The sequence below is a fragment of the Castanea sativa genome, chromosome 1 (genome assembly GCF_040712315.1).
Source record: "Castanea sativa cultivar Marrone di Chiusa Pesio chromosome 1, ASM4071231v1".
In the NCBI taxonomy this organism is placed as follows: domain Eukaryota; kingdom Viridiplantae; phylum Streptophyta; class Magnoliopsida; order Fagales; family Fagaceae; genus Castanea; species Castanea sativa.
This window is the reverse complement of record NC_134013.1, coordinates 82,734,435-82,754,059: the sequence shown is the minus strand read 5'-3', so window position 1 is coordinate 82,754,059 and position 19,625 is coordinate 82,734,435. Positions and strand designations below refer to the sequence as shown.

The 19,625-nt window shown below is 34.0% G+C and overlaps 3 protein-coding genes across 4 annotated transcripts; 2 read left to right on the top strand and 1 right to left on the bottom strand.

The window, feature by feature from the left end:
- Positions 1-3,806: 3,806 nt before the first annotated feature.
- On the bottom strand, positions 3,807-4,397 carry LOC142622879 (uncharacterized). Its single transcript, XM_075796439.1, has 2 exons — positions 4,151-4,397; positions 3,807-4,049 (listed from the first exon to the last, which is right to left on the bottom strand). Exons 1-2 carry the CDS (start codon positions 4,390-4,392, stop codon positions 3,917-3,919), a joined length of 375 nt encoding a protein of 124 aa, XP_075652554.1. The 5' UTR covers positions 4,393-4,397; the 3' UTR covers positions 3,807-3,916.
- A 966-nt stretch (positions 4,398-5,363) lies between these two features.
- LOC142615758 (nuclear pore complex protein NUP43) lies at positions 5,364-10,606 on the top strand. Of its 2 annotated transcripts, XR_012840844.1 has the most exons (6): positions 5,364-6,127; positions 7,947-8,016; positions 9,555-9,792; positions 9,955-10,028; positions 10,127-10,308; positions 10,442-10,606. XR_012840844.1 is itself a non-coding variant. In XM_075788587.1 (5 exons), exons 1-5 carry the CDS (start codon positions 5,484-5,486, stop codon positions 10,178-10,180), a joined length of 1,080 nt encoding a protein of 359 aa, XP_075644702.1. In that variant the 5' UTR covers positions 5,364-5,483; the 3' UTR covers positions 10,181-10,606. The 2 variants fall into 2 exon arrangements, 1 of the variants encoding a protein (XP_075644702.1); XM_075788587.1 differs by having other exon boundaries at positions 10,127-10,606.
- Positions 10,607-11,677: 1,071 nt separating this feature from the next.
- Positions 11,678-15,835, top strand: LOC142615770 (large ribosomal subunit protein bL35c). Its single transcript, XM_075788600.1, has 3 exons — positions 11,678-12,056; positions 12,322-12,438; positions 15,570-15,835. The coding sequence occupies exons 1-3, from the start codon at positions 11,775-11,777 to the stop codon at positions 15,645-15,647; spliced, it is 477 nt and encodes a 158-aa protein (XP_075644715.1). The 5' UTR covers positions 11,678-11,774; the 3' UTR covers positions 15,648-15,835.
- Positions 15,836-19,625: the final 3,790 nt, after the last annotated feature.

Here is a 19,625-nt window from a genome sequence, read left to right as displayed (position 1 = left end):
GCCCAAGAATCTACACCCACCCCTACACTAATGATCTTTGATCTTTCAAGAATTTTACAAGGATGAAGAAAATAAGAGAGTTACCGTCATCTCTTATGTTGTACTTCCCTTTGGGAGACCTATACATGGCTGCCATGTGGCTTAGATGGTTCTTTTTTCTCCAAGGCTGGGCAGTGTTGTAAGTTGCAACTGTCCTCCTACACACTATTAAATCCTTGTACTTTACTAGGTTAAAGTCTTTAGATGAATTTCTAAACCTTTGGTACGGGACCAAATTTTCCATAAGTCTGCCTATTCACACAAATTGTTAGGCTAAGAGCATCCATATCACTGGATGCATAATTTTTGTAAATTTACACATCTAAAACCTACTTTTTCTATTTTACACTCCTATTTTTACAAAACATCCACATCAATTTGTCTATTATACATAATTATTCAAATAAAATATTCATTCTTCAATCAACACCCAGCCACCATCAACGCTCAGAGCAGTGGCAATCATTAACCAGCCTTCATCAACAATCCACACAACCACCACCATCAAGCCAGCCTCCACCATCAAAATCCCAAAACCACTAATCAAAATCATCAAAACCCGCTTATCAAAATCCCAAAACCCACTAATCAAAATCATCAAAACCATCAAAATCCACGGATCAAAATCACAAAACCATCAAACAGAGATTGAGCTACATCAACGATCAGAGTAGCAGCAGCGCGAAGCAACGGCGAGGCAAAAGCAATAGCGAGGCGAAACTATCAACGATTAGAGCAACAATGAGGCAGTGGCGATCGGCAAGGCAAAGGTGATCGGCGTAGCACGGCTGTGGCGAGACTTGAGAGAGCAACAGAGATCAGTGGAGGAGGTGAGAGTCAACAACCCAAGAGAAAAAGAGAGAGTGGGATGGAGAGAGAGAAAAATTAATAAAATACTTTATGCACGAGCTACAGTAACCGTGTAAATATACACGGAAACTGTAGCTAATGTGTATATTTACACATTTTTACACCTATTGATGTGGTTGTTTTTTTGTTCAAAATGTGTAAAATTGATATTTTTTTTCTCTTTTAGAATACTATCCACCAATTGATGTGGTTGTTCTAACACTGCATTTGTTTCAGTTGCAAATATTTTCCAATCAAAACAAAATATTTTCAAAAAAATTTCTTATATACAGTTGTTTGTTTATAACTAAAAAAAAAACTATAAGTATTTTATATAAAATAATATCACGTCATCCATATCAAAATATAATAAATGAGAAATACATGTACAAAAATAACTACTCACTAGCACATACCTTTTTTTTTTTGTTGATAAACACACATGCACTCACACATATATATATAGGGGAAGGAGGATGAGATAAATGAATACACTCACACGCCAACACCAACACCAACGCAGTTAGTGTCGTGAAGTAAGTGATAAACATTTTCTCAATATCACACCTTACCGATGTAGAGTAGTTATTTTTTGCAGACATGTTTCTCACTTATTGGATTTTGATACAGATAACATGATATCATTTGATACCAAATACCTTCTCAAAACTAACCTCCCCAGAAAATATTATCATGTGTCTATCTCTTCAAAAAAATCCATTGAAATTAAAACTCATATTCACTAAATACAAAACACAACAAAAAAATATCTTAAAAATTTGTATATCTCAACAAACTTTAACAAACCAAAAGAAGCAACATTGACAAAGATAGAACCAAAAGCAAGAGATTTACAAAATAAAAATCACTTAGGGATTTAGAAACAAAGATTGGTTGGGTAGTGGTGGCGGTCGTGTAACGGAGATTGATTTGTTGGTGATGATTGCAAAATAGATGTCAAGATTAGGGGTGGTGGTTGCGAAACACTAATCAATTGGGGGTGGTGGTGTGAAACACAAGTTGAGATTGGGGTATTACAAAGGAGAGGTTGATTTAGGGATGGTGTTGATCACAAAACATAGGTTGATTTATAGTGATGTTGGTCGTGAAATAGTAATCGATTTAGGGGGAGGGTTGTCATGAAACAAATATTAAGGGAAGGGGAAATTAAGCTAAGGTTGAGGTTTTTGTTTTTTGGTTGCAATGGTGGCATTTAAAGGAAGGAGCTGGGGAGGTGGGCCGGGTGGGGAGGGAGCGGGGAGACTAGTAGAAAATTGTGAGGCATAAATAGTTTTAAGCCAAAAAAGGGGTTATTTTACAATCAATCAAAAATTATTTTCAGTTTGTCCAACAATTTTAACTAGACCAAACACTTGAAATTGAAAATATTTTCTAAACAATATTTTCAACCGAAATAAACATGGACTATGCTAAAAAACATAGGTATAAAAAAAAAAAATATATATATATATATATATTTTTCATCCTCTTTATTAGACACATACGGTGGAAAATACAATATTTTTTTTATTCTTTCAATTTTTTATATTCTCCTATTTTTCCATCATCCAATCAAACAAAAACTTATTAAAAGACATGTATGAAATGAAGCAAACCCAAAATGATATTTATTTGTTCTCATTCATTATCCATATTATGACCCACTAATTCCACAATTTTCTTTTTCTCTTTTTGATATTCTCCTATTTTTCCATCATCCAATCAAACAAAATCTTAACAAAAACTTATTAAAAGACATGTATGAAATGAAGCAAATCCAAAATGATATTTATTTGTTCTCATTCATTATCCATATTATGACCCACTAATTCCACAATTTTCTTTTTCTCTTTTTGATATTTCGATAATTATAACCGGGGAGATGGATTTGAACTTTGAATGTAAGGGACACATCAGGAAATATTAACTAGTTGAGTTATAAGATTTTTAACAATTCTAAAATTTGCATTAAAGAAGCCATTCTTATTTTGAACTTTTCTTGTTTTCACTTTTCACGTTAACAAAGCTAAGAAGTTGTACACATAGAGTGTTGAATATATAGGTATATACAAAATAGGTTATAATATATGTATGTACCAAAATGTGTCTATTGAAATGTCTTAATCCTATAAATTGGATATATATGTCTATTAAACCAAAATGTGTCTATTATAATGTCATAACCTTTTGGATTTGATATATATAAAAGGTGCCTATTGGATGAAAATGTGTCTATTAAATTAAAATGTATCTATTGAAAGGTCATAATCATTTGAATATATTAAAATTGCTCATTAAAAGGTCATAACTATTTGGATATGCCTGTTGAAGGGCCATAATCATTTGGGTATAAATAATAGTTTTGGTAAAATGCAAAACCGACTCTCTAAGTTTATTCAAATTTTATTTCAGTCCTCTAACTTTGCTTTTGTTTATTTCAGTCCCCTAACTTTTAAGTTTTCCATAAACTTTTGTTACATGTTGTGGTTAATTTTTCAATCTTATAAATTTTTCTTCAAATTTTTTAAATTAAAAAAAATTCAATTAATGATTGAAAAATATTTTCCAGATTTTTTTTTCAAAAAATTTTAACAAAAGTTAATGGAAATGTCTTAATTGAATAAATCTAAAACTTAGAGATTTGAAATGAACGAAAACAAAGTTAGAAGACTGAAATGAAATCTAAAGATAGTTAGAGGGTTAGTTTTGCATTTGAGTCTAATAGTTTATATTCATTTAGTAATTCTTGTGTGGAGACAAATTTGTAATAACTTTTTAGTAATGATTGTGTGGGGACAAATATTGTCTAGGAATAACATTTAATCGTGTGTTTAAGTCAATCAAATTTATTGTTTGTCTACTGGATCATTTTCTTCTTTCATTTTTACTTCATGAATTTCCAACATAGAATTCAAATATTCAATAATATACAAATTGCCATTAATTTGCCAATAATAGATTAAACAAATCACCATTTGCATTTCACATTAAAAATTTCAGAAATCCCAGCAGGATGAAAAACAAAAAATCAATCCTCAGATTCCTTGGAGAAGGAAAATATGAGAAAGATACACAAAGGAACAACTATAAAAGCTGCAAACTTTAGCAAGTCTTCATTCTCCTTTGAGATGACACCAATCCTAGACCAGTCTCCACTATACCTGAACATTCAAATTTTTATACAATTAGAAATATAATGATAGTCTCTGACAAAAAAGAAACATGAAACTCTACAAAAGGAACTGAAACTCTGAAAGCATACCCAGCATCGATAAATCCCAAACCCAGCACAGCAACAACAGACCGAGAAAGAATTGGGTTGGACACTTTCAATGGGAAAATGTTTTCTTGCTGGGTTGAATTCTCGGACAAATCTCTCTTTTTAGCAGATGTGATTCCAAGTTTTTTGCCATTTGTGGTCTTCACAAATGGATAGGAGGTCAGGTGACACAGGTTGTTCAAGACAAAGCTCTTTTCTGTGATTGACATTGCGTTTCCTCTCATCACTCTTTGACCAATCTTTACAATCCCATTCCTTTATCCGACAAGGGCAAACTTGTAATTTCAAAAGATATCGCTACTAAAGCAATCAAGTAATGATTCCCACTGACCAAAAAAAAAAAAATTTAAAGCATAAAATTTGTAAAGCCTCTCCCACTAATGAGTAAACACTTTAATAAATAAAAAAAAAAACCTAATAATGTGATCATATTTTGTAGAAACTAGAAAGAGTTGTACCTTAAAAGAAAAAAATTAATAGTGTTTTGACTTTTGACATGGTCATATAACGGGAAAGAAAGACCAAATTTTAATTGAAGTAGATTAATTGATGCCCATTAAAACAACGTAATAAACATATGGTTAAATTATTTTATTTTATTTTTTGAAAGCATTAAATTATTGAAATATGTTAAAAATACTACAGTTTTGTTTTGGTGCAAAACCTTATAAACTAGTGTGACAATATATATGATTGGTGAATTTTAAAACAAAACAAATGAATGTTTGATTTTTACTTTTTTGAGAATTAAATGAATGTTTTAGTTGTTTTTTAGAGTTTGGTGGTACATCAATTTGTAAATTTTATATAATAAAATTTGTAATATTTCAAACATCAGTCTAAACTAGGTTGTAACATACTAACATGTGCCTATGGATGGAAACAATCAATAATATTAATGAAGAGATGGTCAATTCAACATTTACAAAAAAATTTACAGTATCCTAATAGCCAGTGTTATTAAAAAAAGTTAGCTCTTATTAACAGGTACTTTTAGGACAATTGTTAATAGTCTATTTTAAGAAAATTTTAATACACTTTTATGAAAAATATAAAAAACAATCAAAAAAGTTTATTTTTATTTTTATTTTTAATTTTCTCTTAAAAAAAAAAAAAAGGGTTGTGTAGCTTGTTGAAGTGTGCAGTTTGTTAAATTTAGGAGGGAAGGCTTTTCTCAAAGACAAAAACAAAAAAGTGTTTAGGAGGGATTGAGTCCCAAAACCCCTCTGTCTCTCTCTCTCTCTCTCACACACAGCTACTTCTTCACACACACATTTGAGAGCCAAAACCCCCCAAAAATTCAAAAACCCCAACAATGGCAATCACAGGCACAGCTCTCCGAGACCCACCTCAAATCCACAGACTCCCACAAACCAAATACATCGACGCCGTCCGCTGGCTCCCTCAGCTCTCCGCCTTCGACCGCTTCACCGTCCTCTCTCTCTTCGACTCCGATTCCAACACCCCTTCCCTCGAAATCCATTCCCTCAATCCCCAATCCCAAACCCTAACCCTAACCCCTCAATCCACATTTTCTCCGCCTTCCCGAATCTCCTCCCTCAAGACCTCCCAAACCCCAACCCACAAACCCCTCATCGCCGCCTCCACCTTCTCCGGCTCCCTCCACCTCCTCTTCGCCAACGCCGTCGACGCCTCGCTCGAGTCCGAGTGCTCGGTGCCGGCGAAGGACCTGCACGTTGGGCCCGTGTCTTGTGTCGATGTGAAGGACGGTGGGGCTGAGTGTGTGACCGTTGGGGAGGATGGGAGGGTCAATCTGGTTGGGGTTACGGGTTCCGGGTTGAGTTGTCGCCGGGTTTTCGATAGTGATGGGTTGGTTTCGTATACCGCGGCGAAATGGGCATCGCCGGTGGAGTTTGCCACCGGGGGTTATGGGTTTAGTCTTCAGTGGTGGGATCAGAGGAAACCTGGCGGGGCGGTTTCTCAGTTCAAGGGCAATTGGTGAGTTATTTTTAGGTTCCAACATTATGTTTCTTGCTACATTATAGTTTATATAGCTTTTAAATTGTTAATTTGCGCGTGTATGTATGAAAATTGGGATGGTACTTTTAGGAAAGCTGACTGTTTTAGTGATTCAGAACTTAAAATTGTAATTGTTGAAAATGAAGAAAAAAACATTGGCCTAAATTGATAATTTTCTGTATCAAATATGTAAAAGAACCAAATATTTAAGGATGTTGGATGGATGTTCTTAAGATTGTCCTAGTCATAAATTAGTGTGCTCATTTGCTGCTTGCTCCTATTTGTTTAGTTGTTATTATTATTTTTTGATAATTCAATAGTTGGGGGAGGAAGATTTGAATCTGGATGTTTCTGTTGGAAACGCTAGGAGGTGTCAACTAGTTGACTACAAGGTTTTTGGCTATTTGTTTAGTTATTATTAGAACAGTGGAAACCTAAAAATAAATGAGAACTTAAAATTTGGGCTTGGCTAGGCTGATTTCATTAATGAAAATGAGGATGGGATAAGTACCATAATGTTCATAAAATTTGGAAAAAAATTGGGCTGGGTTGATAGCCATTGTCTCATTTTTGCTTACAAATTGGTCCCTGCCATGGCCCAAATTTTTGGAGTCATTTTTATTTCCACAGATGGCTGACAATTTGCATTTGATTTATGCATTTAACATTTCGGTGGTATTGATTGGTATTGGCCATGTTAGTCATTAGGTAGTAATTCATTGGTTGAACCATTTCATCATCTGTGGAGGAATCAATAAGAATTCAAATTTCATGTAAGAGGAAGCTCATTGCAAGATATTTCAGTATAAGACTATAATCTTCAAATATTGAGGCATATATAAAGATGTTACTTTTGGAGTCGGATGGTAAAAATTTTATATACCAGATGTTGGGAGAGAATTTGCATTCTTGATATGACAATCGTGGTTTCAGTATTTTGTTTAGGTTTATTTGCTTCATGGATGAAGCTTTACTGGTTAGTGGCTTCATGAGCGAGCATCGGTGGCACAAGATATCTGGTTGTTTGTGTTTACTTTATTTGGCGTGTCTTGGGTTATGCCAAAGGTCATGCTCCAGTTTCTGCAGTTTTGGCCAAACAAATTTCCCTGCCATTTCAGTCAAAAAGATTTGGAAAGCAACAACTCTTCTTTGTGTTCTGTGGACAATCTTGCTAGAGAAGAACAAATAAATGTTTGATGGTGTTGAACGCCCAGATCATAATATCAAACAATTTTTGCTTAGATCATTTTATGAGTGGATGGCCACTTTGGGTAGCATCACTTCATTGCCTTATCTTGATTTCATAAATCTTTTGAATCCTGCTTTGTAATTCTTTAGGAGTGTTTCAAGTGCTCTTTTTGTACATTTGATGCCTCTCCTCTTTTGAATATATATAAGATTGCCTTTGATCAATTCATTAGTGAAAGGTCATTTTGTACAAGGCATTGTTGGTGGCATTAGGCATTTGATTTGGTTAAAACAATTGTTCTTTGACCTTTTGTTATTGTAGTGTCTATTTCACAGTTTGTTTGTGTAAATATGTATTCTAAATGACTTGATTGCATCTTTTCTAACCTTTCACAGGTGGAAATCTGAGTTTTATTCAAACATATAATTTTACCACATCTGAACAAAATCTATGTATTTTGAAGTGTATTAACTCCATAAATAGAAATATGTTGAAGGACAATTCATTCTTTGACCTCGTGCTTATTAATTTACCCTTAAGAATTAAGAAAGTTGTCCATACTATCTCAAATGATATGCATATGGAAATTTTGTGGTGGTAATATTACAGGACTCAAGGAACAACTTCTGGGATTGTACACTCCATTGATATTCATCCGTCAAGAAAACATACTTGTCTGGTAAGATGCCTGCTCCACCATTCCTTAGTACTCTCCTCTTTTCTTTCCATTTAGTGGGACAGAATTTTTATTTTGTGGTTTTTTTTCATATAAAATATGCCTAAAAATAAATGAAATATACCTAAAGATATTAATCAATTAATTGTCATATCCCTGCCGATGTTCTAATTTTTCAGGAATTGATGTTTCTCTAGTTCATGTCATTTCCATGTCTATACTTCTTAGTTAAACAGTAGTAATGCATATGCATAAACACGCGAGGGTCAATTTATTTTATAAAATCAAAGCATAGAAATTTAAATGTATTCCGTGGTAATTCAACAAATAAATAAAATAAGTACACACACAAATTTAACTAAAAACTATTAAAAGCAAATAAATCTTTTCCTCCTAGCACACCAAGGACATGCATGCAGGAGTGTCCTCAGCGTGTCTGTGTAGCACATGTCCGACATGAACATGCCAGTGATTTTGGGGTGTCCATGCCTCTTAGCTGTTTAATCATAGTAATATTTGATAATATGATAATATCTCTAGCCATTGGCTTAGATGTTGGTAACTTGGTATCAGTTAGGTAAGAGTTGAGAGCCTCGGCCCTCTCTCACTCTCTCGGTTTGTTTCTTTTAATTGATGGAATGTTGGAACTCTGACACATTACCTATTGGGTATTTTTGCAGCTTTATCCTTAGTATCTCCCTCACCCTCTCTTTCCTATTTTCTCAAAATTTCTTGAACTATTTGTATGTACTCTGTACATTTTTTTTGTGGTTAACCATATATCTTTCTTCCCACAATGTATTGCCCTTGTCTGCCAAGACATCCTGTAATGCTTGGGTTGAAGTTGAAGTTACAAATGAAATGTGACCATTGGCCAACTACAATGGAAACCAATACTCAACTAAAAATTAAGGGAATCTGGATGCTAGTGGAAATGGTTTAGTAATCTATTTATTATCAGTTCTTAACTGTTTATTGCTTGTTTTGCTGTTTCAAACGCATATCAATCCATATTGTTTTGCCAAAGGGATAGCTCTTGTATTTGATTGTCTAATTATTTTTGGGGAAACCACTGGGTACATATGCAAGCAATAGAATCAACATGCTTATGCACCATAAAGTGATGGGGTACTGGACTTTTTAATGTACTGATTCTAAAAATTGTAACATTGCTTTCCTCGCATAGAATTTTGTTACCGTGAGACTTGTGTCATGTTCCAATAATGTTACTTATTTAAGTCAAAACATGTCTTTCATTTCAGCAATAGTGGAAGCAACTGTTACAATCTAACGGTAATTATTAACCAATGAAATACATTTGATGTGATATGTGTTTTTATAGTATCCATCTCATATTATCATGGCTCAGAATGATATCACATTCAAATGGTTTTTAAACTTCAAAATAATTGTCCACGATCTCTTTAATACACTGATATTCAACATAATTGTCTGATTCTTGCACGATCATGTCAAAGCTGAGCTAGCTTTTTGAGTAAAAAATTGGTTTGCATGAATCTTATGCTATTGTAATTATATAGGCAGGAGGCTCTTTAGGCACTGTATTTGCCTGGGATCTTAGGTGGCAACAACAGCCAATTATTCTTTCTGGGATTGGGGCAGGTGATGCTGCAATCCCTTCAGCATGTGAAAGTGAGGTTTGGGAGGTTCAGTATGACTGCTATACCAAGTCTACAAACATGGGCAACATCTCATCCTCACGGATTTTACCTGCTATTATATGCTCAGAGGATGGTATCCTTGCTGTGGTTGAACAAGGTATGAATTGTTGTAACTATTGTTGAGTGATCCCTTTTGGGGATAAAATCCTGTGTTATTTCATTTGCTAAGAGATGAAGTGGTTGTTTTGTTTTTTCTAAAGAAGCAGAAATTTGCTTCCAAAATGTAAAGTGGGACTGACTGACTATTTATATTGCACAGATGAAGAACCCATAGAGCTATTGGCAGAACCTTGTGCAATCAACAGCTTTGACATTGACCGGGAAAACCCCTCGGTAAGTGAAAATTGTATTAATATGGGTTTGATTTTATCTATTTCCCCAACCCTCTGGTTGCTTAAAATTTTGTGATGGTTCTATGTTTGGCTATACAGGACATGATATGTAGTTTGGAGTGGGAGTCTATAGCCATCTTGACAAGGCCATAATATCCAGAAATGGAAACTAAAAAGTTTTGCAGTTAAAATTATACTGTCTTCTTGGGTGCTCTTACTCAAGGAATGAATTTCTGCCCAACTACTCTGCGCTGAAACAGCAGATCATGCCCACGAAGGATGTATGGAGCACTTCACTATTTTTTCTATTCGTTAAGCATATGTGTGACTGGATTGTAAGATTGAAGTAAATACTAATGTAGTAGTTTCTAGTTATCTCTTTAACATATATAGCTTAGAAAGTTTTTTTGTCAGGTACTTGTGGAGAAATATTGTTACCAGAAAAGCTGCTTGACAATTCAAAACCATTTTGCTTGGGTAAGCTATTTTTAAGATGCTTGCCAAAATGAGAGATGCTACATCAATGTAATTTCACTCTTCAACAGATAATGAGGCACAGCTTCTGTTATCATTTTCAAATTCTTCATTAGGCTGCATTTATAATCCTCGCTGGGGTTACTGCTCTTCTTTAATGAGGAAGCAGTTTCTACTTCTTCTTCACTGCATCCCATCAGAAATGCCTTGCTCAGCAATTAGCACAGGTTGTATTGCTTAACGTCCAAGTCCCATCCCTCTGGCCCAAGACAGCCAATATAAGCCATGTTGATTCATGGGTGATTGGACGAGCCCGACGAGCACCTTTGGGCAAGGGAGTCATTTCATGCTAAAGCTTAACATACCATGCTTGGGGTCATGAGACAAAGGTCAAGTAGTAGGATCTGATTGTAAATGTGACCAAAGGTGTGGTTGAGACTTGAGATGGCTTAGGGGGAGCATTTATGTGATTTGGTGGGTTATATGATATCCCAAGAAGAGAATGTTACCTGTAGGACACATGTTATCCGTTTGTCTTTAAACACCTACACAAGTTTCACTCATATGCGTTTGCCTATAAAAGCCCAGATTACCAAATGGAGGTACTCCTGGATGTGGCTCATCCCTTACCATAAATTTCTCATCTCTCTTTTGCATGGCATCCTCACATACACCTTAAATTGAATGGCCCCTTATGACTCTCTTACTTCTTCACCGACCACACCTCTTGTCCCACATAACTAAGATATCTAAGAAAATAAAAATAGACAAACTGTGCAAAGCTTGTAAAAGGTGTCTTTGGAAAATTTCATTTTCACTTTGGCATAATCAGATCATTATTCTAAATCTTATTAGCACCCCCCTCCTCAAATCACCCAAAAAGAAGGAAATTTTTTGAAAATGTGTGCATGCACATTTCTAAGTTTCATTAATAAAAACTACTAAATTTCTTTGCAATCAAATGATAATTCTATAAGAAAAAAAGTACTTTCTTGGACGGATTTTTTTTTTGACAAGTTCTAGGGGGATCTTGTAAATTGAGAGAGTGAGAGAATTGTTTGGGTTTAACCCGGATCCATTTTACACCAGGTCTAGGCCCAGCTCAGGACCCAGTCCATGAACTGGCACTGGCAGTGTCCTCATCCGTAAATTCCAAGAAAGATTGAGGTCCATATTAATCCGGCCTTTATCCAGATTCCAGACACAGTTTCTGCTTCTTCTGCCGCAGAGGAGCAAAAGAAAGAAAGACCACAAGCTTAAAAAAAAAAAAAACATGGGTTGCTCCGCAACTTTAACGTTGTCTTTCGGTTTCAGAATTTCCCCATTATGCCCTCCTTCTTCTTCTTCTTCTTCGACTCGTTCCTCTCACGCCTCAATCAAGCTCGCTTCATTCAACAACAAGTTGAGCTCACTCAGACTCAGTTCCTCAAATTCCATTTCTGGGTTCTGCTCCTTTTTTCCTCACAACAACAACAACAACCTCTGCACAATTCCTCAGAGACCTCGCTCTCTCACCATTGTCTCTGCCAAAGGCTACAAAATGAAGACCCACAAGGTCCCCTCCTCTCTCTCTCTCTCTCTCTGGGTTTATGAATTGGAGTTTTTGTTGCTGAGAAAACACGGGAAAAGAAAATAAATGAGAAATTCACAGACCCCAAGTTCGGTTAATTAGGATTTCAAATGTCACGGCATTGCCATTTCCAAACGAAATTTGGCTCTACTCGATTAAACCCAGTGCAAAGTTCAAATTTTTGAGTTTATCTTTTCCCTCCTATCCTAAATATTCTCAATGAGCTTCTTCTTTTCTAATTATTTGTTAGGCGTCAGCAAAGCGATTCAGGGTGACGGGTAGAGGGAAAATAGTTCGGAGGGGAGCTGGAAAGCAACATTTGCTGTATAAGAAGAATACCAAGAGGAAATTGCGTCTCTCCAAAATGGTACCCTTTCTTTGCACAATGCTTCTTACTTGCTATATACATTTTCCGTGTTCGTTCCTAAAATTCTTCTTTAGGATTTTTCTATATCTTATCTATTGCTTGTACCATGTCACTTGCTTCTATTTTATTTAGAACAATACTGTGGACACACACAAACACAATTTCACAACTTGCTTGAGTGGTCAATTGTGAATGTGGTGGGAAAAAAAAGTTGGGGTCCATGTAAAAAGCAGTGGGCAGAAAGTGTCCAACACTCACAGTCCACCATTTCAGCATGTAAGATTGGGTGTGTGTCCCTAGACTTATTCATTTCATGATTCATGCTTTAAGTTTGTGGGGAGACTATACAATTAACACTAAGCTTGGGAGTTCATAAAAGAATGGAATGAAATGAAATGGGTTGAGTAGATTGTAAAAGAATGGACCAGAATATGGTTTTTTTTTTCTTTTTTCTACTATGTTTGGAAGTTTTTAAAGGAAAGAAATATATGATTTTATTAGTATACACTTTATCTTTTATTTGTCTTCTCAAGATAGGGATAAAGTCGATTTTTCACCTCCATTTCATTAAAAACATTAGTGTTTCTTCCACTTTTGGGAGGAATGCTTAAAGAGTGAATGGAATGGAATGGACATTTCCTTTTAACCACTAAGAAATTTCCCCACTGAACTCCCAAAAAGGAGAATGGATTGAATGTCTTTTAAAGATCATTTTCATTCCATTCCTTTTCCCCTTCCAATCTGGCTGTTAGCCTATTAGTAGTGTGTTTTGTTAAATGTTCTTTTTAGGGATAATCTGTTCTTTGGCTGTCTTTAAGGCATGGAAGTTATTAAAGTTACTTAGTTTACAATTCACCACACACAGATGCCACGTGGGTTTTAGTTTTTAAATTAGTTTGAGTTAGAGGTAGAATTCAGAAAACATGTGAGTAGGATATAATTAGTGGATCATGTTTGTATAAATAGGGAACCAGGGTTCTACTCGAGGAGCTTATAAGAGTGAAAAGAAGAAAAATACAGAAAACTATCCTCTCTCTCTCTCTCTCTCTATTATTTATTTATTTATTTTTAATAATTCGATAATTACAATGGGGGAGAGGGGGATTTGAACGTTGGACTTCTCCGTTAGAAATATCAGGAGGTTTACAAGGCTCTTGGCAAAACTATCATGTTTTTGATAATTAAAAAATATGAACAACGAGAACATGGTTGGCCCAGGTTGAGTGATAATATTATCTTTTATTTTCTAAATTCTTGATATTGTTAGAAAAAGATTGGATAAATGTGTCAAGCTAAGGAGATAAAAGCATTATCTCTCATGTTGCGTGTACATATTTGTCTATATCTACATGTATAAATACATTACAGTAGCAAAAATACATGACTGTGTGAGGGAAAAGGGATGAACGAGATTCTATGCAATATGGAGAACATACTACTTTAGAGATTACTCTGATTGAGATGTTTCCTTTTTTGTTGTGCTGTTGAGGAAAGTCAGGAAGCCCTGTGAGCTCATTAAAAACCCCAATCTTAATATTCACTTTCAGACCTTTAGGTTTGTGAAAACTTTGAACAAGTAGTGGTCCTTGGTATTAAATATCTTTCTAAATTCTAACCCCCTTTTCTCCCATAACTTTGGTGAGTGGTAACGAGGCAGAAATAGGTAGGGTTTGCTTATTATGAAGGGCCTCTTTTCTGTCATAGAATTCATCTGTTCATTCATCATCTCTCAGTTTCTGTGATAGATTTTGATGTTGTTTGGATATTTAAGATGGAAATATCATCACATTTTAATTAACAGAATAGGTCTAATTATTCTCCTACAACAGTGTCATGCGATTGCTGCTTTAAAGAGATGAGGGGTTACCTCTTGTTTAATTTCCTTCTTGGGGTTTGTTATCTAGTATGTTCACTTCCTGTGCTGTGAAGTTTTGGGTGGTATAGGTTTTGTTTGGTGACCTCTTCATGAGTTGTCATATTTAGGCGTTCAGTTCCAAGGAGTAATAGAAAGCAATGATAATGTTAATGTTTGTGAAGAAGCCTGAAGACATTTATCTTCTAGTGGAAAAGCACAATCGCAAACATTAACATTAACATTTAACATTATTTATCTTCTTGCGGGTTTCTACCATGTATCTTTAAGGAGGAGAATGTTTTGACCTCATATCTATGAGAAAGATTAACCGTAGTTGCTTTGTAGAAAATGGTGTTAAGTGATTTATGGTTAGCTTTATTGTTCAAGGTTAGGTTGAGTGGTGCCACCTATTGAAATTGGTTATCTTAACAGAAGAGGATCATCTTTGCCTTCTATTACAGAATTAAAAAATGGTAAATTACCTTCTCATCAGTTTTATAAGTAAATGATATCATTCAGGGAGAAAGTACTTACAAAGGATGATTATAATACATCCTCATAATTACTTTCTTGTCCATTACAGTTTGAAGACTATTCTCATAATTACCTTCTAGTGCCTCTGATATTTATTTAATTCATTCATTTCATGAAAAAGTTCTAAGGATTTTGGACCCTTATAACTTGTTCCATATCTTTAATCTTCTAGTCCTTTTCATTTAGATGGTTTGCTACTCTCTTTTTTTGGATTAATCAATTAGCATTATAAAAGCTAAGGATCAAAACCGGTTCAAACCCCAACCATCAGATCTCATTGCCAATGAGCTCTAGCTCAAATGGCACCTCCTCCCCTTATAACCAAAGTGGGGTGAATTCATGGATTTAAAACCCATCAGGTGCATCGTTGTTACCAATTAAAAAAATTAAAAATATTTTGTGGATTCCTCCAATCAAGTAATGTTAACATTTCCACTGAGAAATTTTGATTAAGCTATGTGGCCAAGAGGTACTACAACATACTCAGTGTAACATTCCATTTCAACTCACATTTGGTTTCTGATGCAGATACTGCAAAGGGTTAGGTAGAACTTAGTAGACTGATTCTTCTAGAAAGAGAGTTTGCATTAATGTCATGAGGGAAAAATAAATTCAAATTAATTGCATAGTTTACTATTTGCATATAAATTTTAATATTTTATCTCTTGGATTTAGTATCATTGTCTCAATGCCACTGTAAAATTGCTTTCTAATGCTGCTTTGGTTTATTGTCATAAAACAGCAAGCAGTTAGCCGGAGTGACTATGACAACGTGATTGGAGCCTTGCCATATCTGAAAGTAAATAGAAAGGCAAAGTAAATTTGATGCTTACATGTTATGAGAGGGACCTATCTGGTATGTAAGGTGTTGATTTCTCTCACTCGCATGAAAGACAAGCCAAGCGATTGATTGTATCCTCCCAAGCAAGTTTAGGGTAGTTGGTTTTCCATCCCCTGGAATTTCTATCTAATTCAATCATATTAAAACTTCTTTTCTGCTTTCCTTAACCCTCATAGCTTGCGTACTCGTCACTTGAATTTGCTAGCGAATGATAGTTATTTTTTTCTGCATTGGAATGCTTGTTGGAAAATGTCCCTAATCAAATAGCTTGTTATATCACTTATTGCAAGCGAAAAAAAAATAAAAGAAGAAATTTTTAGATGCACGTCTTGTATTCTGCAAGCATTCTGCAAGAGCCACCCAAGCAGCCTACGGCAAGTGATCAGACAATGCCAAGTAGAACTTATAAACAATCATTTAGTTTGCAATGAAATTTGCTAACATAGCTAATGGCCCTTTCTTTATTTGGTAGGTTCAACAGAGTTGACTGGTTTGTCATGACATCAGGTATTAGTATTGTGTTAGCTTAACCTAGCGAGTCCCTATTTTCTTTCTACCAAAAAAAAAGAAAAAGAAAAAGATAATGTCCCCTTCGTGGACTTTTGCAACTGGGGACACTCTGTTTTCATGACTGAACAGATTTCTACATCACTCTAATTTCTAATGCGGCTTGGAATGGCGCAAAGAGTTTGACATGATGTTCTCACATGCCTGGGAGAAACCCATATTTGTTGTATAAATAAACATCTCATCCAATCAAATCAGAAGGCTACAAACCGGAGTGAGAGGTATTGTACCTGATGTAATTGCAATGAATGATTGAGATTGAGAGTTGGAAAGAACGACTTTCAATTTCAACTATTAAATAAAAAATATATATATATATATATTAAAAAGAAGTAAAAAGTTAAGAATGTAAAAAAATTTGTAAAGGAAGTAGGGTTAATTGCATGGTGCAATTGCATATTGCAATATATGTAATTGCACCAGATCTCAATCCAAAGAGCCTGTGTTTGCAAGTAGATGCCGCATGATGCCTAGGCGGTGTTATATGAGCATTGAATGAAAGTATTTTGTATGAGCATTGAATGAAAGTATTTTGCCGTAGGAGAAAGAAGGCTTTGTAACTATAAGACTTGGCCAATATCTAGACTGTTAAAAACTTGGTGAAACTAACAGAAACTTTCTTCAATCTTGCTTTTTATTTTTCAATTTTTTTAATCTATTCAATAGTAAACTTTCTGGGAATTTTGTGTGTAAAGACGTCTATAAACTCACTTAAATGGGAAAAAAAAAAAAAAAAGAAGAAGACTCAATTGGTAATCTTTTGAGAAAGTATAAATAAAGACCCATGTTAGTTCTATTATTGGGACACTTTAAATCTAGACTTTCATAAATGTACTAAAAAAATCTAAGCAAATTACACTTTCACACATGAAATGTACAAATATGTACATAAAATGTATGGGGTTTAATATGTCTCAAAGATAAAACTACGATTTTTTTTTTTTAGTTATTTATTTTATTTAAAACTTTCCCATAAATTTTGTAGCGTATATTAGAATCTATAATTAATATTCAAATCCAACTGAATTCACAAGGGGGGAGGGATAGTGATACAACACCAAACACACTTGAGCCTTGAGGTTGCCACACATTTTTGCTGAATAAATAAATTTTATTTATATATTTTTTTTTAAAAAAAACCTCAAAATCAACAGCCAGAGAAAAAGAGGTTATGTTCATCTCCCCCTGAGAAAAATCCAAGCAGGTAACAAGGAAGTGCCATAAATTTCTTGTTTATATCCACACATTTCCTGTTGAATGCCAAAAACAAAATTTAAATAAAAAAAAATTTGCCGCCCGCAACACAAGGTCCATTGAGTGAGGTTTAAGAATAAAGTAGTACCCTATCTCTCTATCTATTTATCTATCTATCTAGTCTCTGTAGAGTCTAGAACACCATGACCGTCATCTAATGATAAATATGGCAATAAAATAGACATGAAGGTAGAAAAAGTGAGTTCATGCAATGATTATCATATTGTTTTGAATAGGAAAACCAATAAGGTGGCGTGTAAAGATTTGGACATTTCACTCTTGATTGACGGCCTAAACAAATGTCAGTTCCGTGTAGCAGTTGAAGTTTTGGTATGAAGTTATCAACTCTCTCTCTCTCTATCTAGAGTCATCTTTGGCGGCACCAAATTGCGCAATCTCACGCTGTTTATAGCGGCGTGGACCAAAGCAATAAACACCAAGTACCTCACTGTATTTGTCCTTATGTGTAAGAGCATCATTGCACACAGCTTACAAGAGCATATCCATAATATTCATAATTTATATGTGTGTGTATAGAAGAAGAAAAAGAGAGTAAAGGTAGCATGTGGGCATGCCTTTCTTGCTTGTCATAACAACTTGTGGAAACTTCACACAACCTAAGAATCTATTATCCAAAAGGAAAAATTATATATTATAGAGTAATTCTAGATCACATATTATATTATAATTTTTTATCTTAACTTTAATATGACAAATTGTGAGCGTATGGTTAATCAGCACTTACACATCAATTCATATTATTTTTTATTCACTAATTATACTTTATCACGTTACCGTTGTAATAAAAAGTTGTGAAATTTTTTGTAATCGGATACTTTTTTTTTCCTATGTTATATGATTTATATCCATAATTCTAAGTATCTAGGCCGAAAGAAACTCCCCAAGAATCCACTTGAATATTGGTTTGTCAAAAACTAAGAATGGTTAGATTCCATTTCCTTCTTCCAAATCTATATTGCTGTTTACTATGCAGACTTTTTGTATTGTTTCACTCTTTGTTGGGGAAAATAAACAAAACAAAGTAAAAATAATAATAAGCATGCAAAACACGTGTTGTCGAGGTCTCTCTTTAATTATTCCGTTGCTTTATTCCTCCTGTTCCTTCGTCCTCTTTTTTTAAGGGAGCCAATAAAAGATAAAAAATGCTTGGAGAGTTTTTAACTTTCAACAAAATGTAACACCAAAAACAGACTTTGCTTTGTGTAATCGTGCCTAGAGAAATATGAAAAGCAAGTTATTCTCTTTTGCCTGTAATATAAAACAACAATCATGGAAACCATGCACGCTGAAGGTTTCAAATTTTATAATATTCTATATGTTTAAAATAAAATAAAAACTCTGTGACATGTGTTACTCTCCTTTTAAAGGAAAATAAAATACAGTATTTGTTTAACTTTCCACTTCAACAAATTTTCGTATTTATGTTAAATTATTATTTCATTAACAATTTATGTTGAATTATTAATTCATTGCCATATATGTTAATAGGAAAAATACATTTATTTCCACGAATTAATTGTGGTAAATTAATTTTTTATTTATGTAATAATAATTGAGTTAAGGTTATGGGTATGTTCCATTTAAACCTTTTTTTTTTTGGTTGAAAAACCCTTAAACTTTTAAAATGTTTCAAGTAAATCTCCTTTTTTTATTTATTTATAGTTTCATATAGTTCTATTTAAACCAAAATTAGGGTAAGCTTCATTTAAACTCCAAAATTTGAATATTATTTTCATTAATTTAAACTAGTTCCTCATGTTATGTTTAATTAAAAAAAATGTAATAGTATGTCCAGATGAAATAATTTAAGAAATTTTAAGATTTAAATGAAACATTTTAAATTTTAAAATTTAAAACTTTAAACGAAACCTACTCAAAGTTTTAAAATTAATTTATCCACTAGAAATTATTTGATTTTTTAATAGGATAATAATTCTTAATTCTTGGTGTTGTATTTTAGATTTCACAATTAAAGTCAACAATTTAGTTGCATTGGCCAATACACAACATATATTGTTCTCTTTCCCCGACAAGAATAAAGGAAAATGCTAAATTATTATCAATTTTATTGTAATTTTTTTACAAATTGATGTGGCAAACTGGCAATACTTGTTA